A 4343-nucleotide genomic window follows, 5' to 3' on the forward strand; every position below is an offset into this window, starting at 1 on the left:
ACCTGTGCTCCCAAAAATTCCCTCGCTAACACAACGAGACCACAACATTCTACCGGATGAGTGCAGGCTAGGATGACTAAATTTTCTCAAGTACAAAGACTTGTCATGGAATTTTTCTTCTATGGCACGTGCTACTGTTAGATCTTTGCATATAGAGATCTAATATTTCTTTGTAACAATTAAATCTTGCATAGAATTCGAACTGCTACGTAGTAAGTTGGACACTTCGTAGCAGAACTAGAAAATTCAAAATTTGCCTAACTGCTTGATTCATGGGTGTTGGTCGCAAACTCATATAACATCGAGTCCCAGATCAAACGCGCATTTGTTTGCACACAGTATTACAATTCAGTTGACCTCACAAATTAAAATACAAATATCCACAAAAAGTAATTCACCTCGCTTTCCCTCTCGCCTCCTATATATATATGGATCGAGCCCATCACCTATCATCAACTCCACTAAGTAGTATGCAAAACTAATTCAAATTCCAATCCAAATGGCTTATAATTCTAAGCTCATCTCATCCCTCCATATTTTAGCTTCATTTTTCATCCTTCTTGTTCCACTTTTTGCCTCTCGATCTTTAGCTGCAGATAACTCTTCAACCCCAGTCTCCACCGGAACCATTTGCAAATCCACCCCCGACCCTTCCTTTTGCAAATCCGTCCTCCCCAGCAACAACACCGCCGAAAATGTCTACTACTATGGCCGGTTCTCGGTCCGAAAGTCCTTGTCTCAGTCGCGAAAGTTCTTAAATTTAGTCGACAAGTATCTCAAACGGAGTTCCACTTTGTCTCTTACCGCCGTCCGAGCCCTCGAGGACTGCCTGCTGCTTGCCGGCCTCAACATGGACTTTTTGCTGAACAGTTTTGAAACCGTCAATAACACTAGCAATACCCTTCCCGCACTCAAAGCCGACGACGTCCAAACACTCCTCAGCGCCATTCTCACCAACCAGCAAACATGTTTCGACGGCATTCAGTCCGCCGCATCGGCGTGGAGCCTGAAAAACGGCCTCTCCATCCCGCTAAAAAACGACACGAAATTCTACAGCGTTTCGCTAGCACTTTTTACCAAAGGGTGGGTTCCCAAGAAGAAGAAACAAGCCGCGTGGCGCCCCACTAGGATGCAGCGCGGCTTCAAGAACGGACGCTTGCCGCTGAAGATGTCGAGCAAAACGCGCGCCGTTTACGAGAGCGTGAGCAAGCGGAAAATGCTGCAAACGGAGGCGGCGGACGATCAGGTGTTGGTGAGTGATATCGTGACGGTGAGTCAGGATGGAACGGGAAACTACTCCACCATCAATGACGCCATTGCCGCGGCTCCAAACAACTCTGCACCAACTGATGGGTACTTCTTGATCTATGTCACCGCCGGTGTTTATGAAGAGTACGTCTCAGTAGCTAAAAATAAGAGGTACTTGATGATGGTCGGAGACGGCATTAACCAAACGATTATCACCGGCAACCGCAGCGTCGTAGATGGATGGACAACTTTCAACTCTGCAACATTGGGTAACCTATATTTTTAAACAAGAAATGAAAAATGCAAGCTGCTTTGTTATATTTTCAAACTGTGAATTAGGATCGTAATCAAGTTTAATATTTGACCATACATAACGGTCAAATTTTATTATGTGCATATTTTATAAAATCAACATAATGCTGAATTAGTATCTTACAAATAATTGAATATGATAAATATTGCAGCTGTGGTTGCACCTGGATTTGTAGCGGTGAACATAACGTTCCGCAACACCGCGGGAGCAATCAAGCACCAAGCAGTCGCAGTCCGAAATGGGGCGGATCTGTCCACATTCTATAGTTGTAGCTTTGAAGCCTACCAAGACACATTATACACACACTCTCTTCGGCAGTTCTACAGAGAATGTGACATCTACGGCACCGTTGACTTCATATTTGGAAATGCTGCTGTTGTGTTCCAAAACTGCAACATATATCCCCGCCTTCCAATGAGCGGCCAGTTCAACGCCATCACGGCTCAGGGTAGAACCGACCCGAACCAAAACACGGGCACTTCAATTCACAATTGCACCATTCGTGCCGCTGATGATTTAGCCTCCAGCAACAGCAGTACACAGACGTATTTGGGCAGGCCATGGAAGGAATATTCTAGGACAGTTTACATGCAGTCTTACATTGATAGCGTGGTGGATCCTGTTGGTTGGCAAGAGTGGAACGGAGATTTTGCACTGACCACGTTGTATTACGCTGAGTACAACAACACCGGACCCGGATCCAACACTACGAACAGAGTTACGTGGTCCGGTTACCATGTGATTAATTCTACCGACGCCGCTAATTTCACGGTGAGTAATTTCTTGCTGGGAGATGACTGGTTGCCCCAAACCGGAGTGCCTTACACCAGCGGATTAATTTGAGATTTTTCTTGGACTGCAACCCATTTTTTCTTCTCTTTTACAATTCTTTTCTCCTTGCCATTTTTTAAAGTAAAGTAATAAACATGTAATGCCCAATTAGGAATTCTCAATTTACAACTTGGGTTTTAAAATTGTAATTGGTTTTATTTTTTGTTTTGTTAACTGATTGACTTTATAACAATCGTGTTTGAAGAAACTTTCGTGATGCATCTTAATTGATCAATTTGTCACATATGAAGCATATACATCTAAAGATTAGATTAACTTTACTTTGGTCGTTGCTAGTAAAGTTTTTTAAGTGTGATTGTCCTTATAACATTCTGAAAATGCTAAGAAAATGCAAGAGTTTATAGCGTCAATTTTTTATAACGCTATGGTATAATGTCTTGACATATCAATCATGTCATCCACTCATTTTATAATCAAGGGCAAAGATAGGATTTCTTCAACCAGTGGGCTACCCAAAAATATAACCATAATATGATTTGATCAATTTTTTTTGTCTTCATAAAGTTACATTATAATCAACCTGAAATAAAAAAAAATTACGTAATAAACCAAACAATTCTACAGCTTTCCATTAATTAACTTCAACTTAAATAAAAATAAAAGTAAAAGTAAAAAAATTGGATTATTGACTCCTGATATACGATCAAAATTGGAATTTTGATCATTGAACTAAAAATTCATAAACATTATTGCTTACTAAAAGAAAGATATGTTCTTTGCTTGAACATATAGAGGAAACAACCTTCTACCTGGCCTCTGTACCAGTAGTGGAGTGGCTTGCTACTTTCAATCAGAAAAGGAAAATTGAGCAAGGCAAGGGAGAAAGAAGTTGTCCCCTCTTCTCTGGTAACCCGCCACCACATATGTAGAAAAAGAGGGAGCAGGAAGGAGGAACAACCATTTGACTTTGGCACATGGGGGTGGAAAACTCCTTATTTGGACAAAAGGTTCAACGATGTTGTTCAAATTAACTGTTGCTCTAGCGTGATGAGTTTAAAAGACTACTGTTCACATATTTTAATTTAGATACCAAAACTCCACTTGAATCAAAATCTAAAAACCAATACTCTAAATTTTATTCAAAAGATAATTATAAAAATGCAATAAAATACAACAAATTGATAATAGTGGAACTCGGTGGGTTGTAGTTGGTGACAATAGACTGCAGTAGCCTAACTGATATGCTATTAACTTAATATAGTAGGAATTCGACCAAAACGAACCTAGCCTACAACCCATCTTAGTCGTGAGTGTAACTCCGTGCTTAATTATAATACATGAATTAGTAACGACATATGATAGTATGACCGTTATACACAAAAATTTCTCTCTCCGATCGAGAAAGATAACTAGATCTAAGTTGGCTTCGATATTTGACTAGCTGCAGGAATTGCAAGGTGTATAGCATGTGATACGTCAACCATGATTCCCTTGCCCTTGTTGGTTGTTAGTATCAAACAGTTTTCCATAACTAAAGCATACATCCCAAGCCATCCACGCAATTGAATTTAGTGTTTTTTATGGACATGAAGGAGTTGTCTGTTTCGTGTTGGGCAAAAGATTACAGGTTAAGATGCCCAAGTTCTTAGACAGTCCTAACGTTTGGTCGAGAAAGCGATTTATAGCTCCAATTATTTGACTCAAATTTTGGTCAAAATTTTAAACGAAAAAATTAATTTAAGTCGGCTCATTTGACATACTGACCTTTAGTTCAAAAATCTCCGACGTTATTTATTTATATACAGTCTTCTAAGGCATGAATAAAAAAAAGAGAAATGCTAAAGAGATATTCTTAAAAATGGAATTATTTATGTATTCTCTGTTACTTCATATTTTTTGCATAATATTTTGTAAAGCTATTACTAAAATTAACGTTAAATTGTGATGTGATTGAGAGTTCCACTGTTGAAAAAGTCTCCTTTAGAGCATC

At 39.5% G+C, this 4343-nt stretch overlaps 1 protein-coding gene across 1 annotated transcript; it reads left to right on the forward strand.

Annotated features, from left to right (window-relative positions):
* The first annotated feature begins 415 nt into the window (after positions 1–415).
* On the forward strand, positions 416–2600 carry LOC126591297 (probable pectinesterase/pectinesterase inhibitor 7). Its single transcript, XM_050256948.1, has 2 exons — positions 416–1517; positions 1713–2600. Exons 1-2 carry the CDS (start codon positions 500–502, stop codon positions 2402–2404), a joined length of 1710 nt encoding a protein of 569 aa, XP_050112905.1. The 5' UTR covers positions 416–499; the 3' UTR covers positions 2405–2600.
* Positions 2601–4343: the final 1743 nt, after the last annotated feature.

The sequence above is a fragment of the Malus sylvestris genome, chromosome 11, assembly GCF_916048215.2.
Source record: "Malus sylvestris chromosome 11, drMalSylv7.2, whole genome shotgun sequence".
In the NCBI taxonomy this organism is placed as follows: Eukaryota; Viridiplantae; Streptophyta; class Magnoliopsida; order Rosales; family Rosaceae; genus Malus; species Malus sylvestris.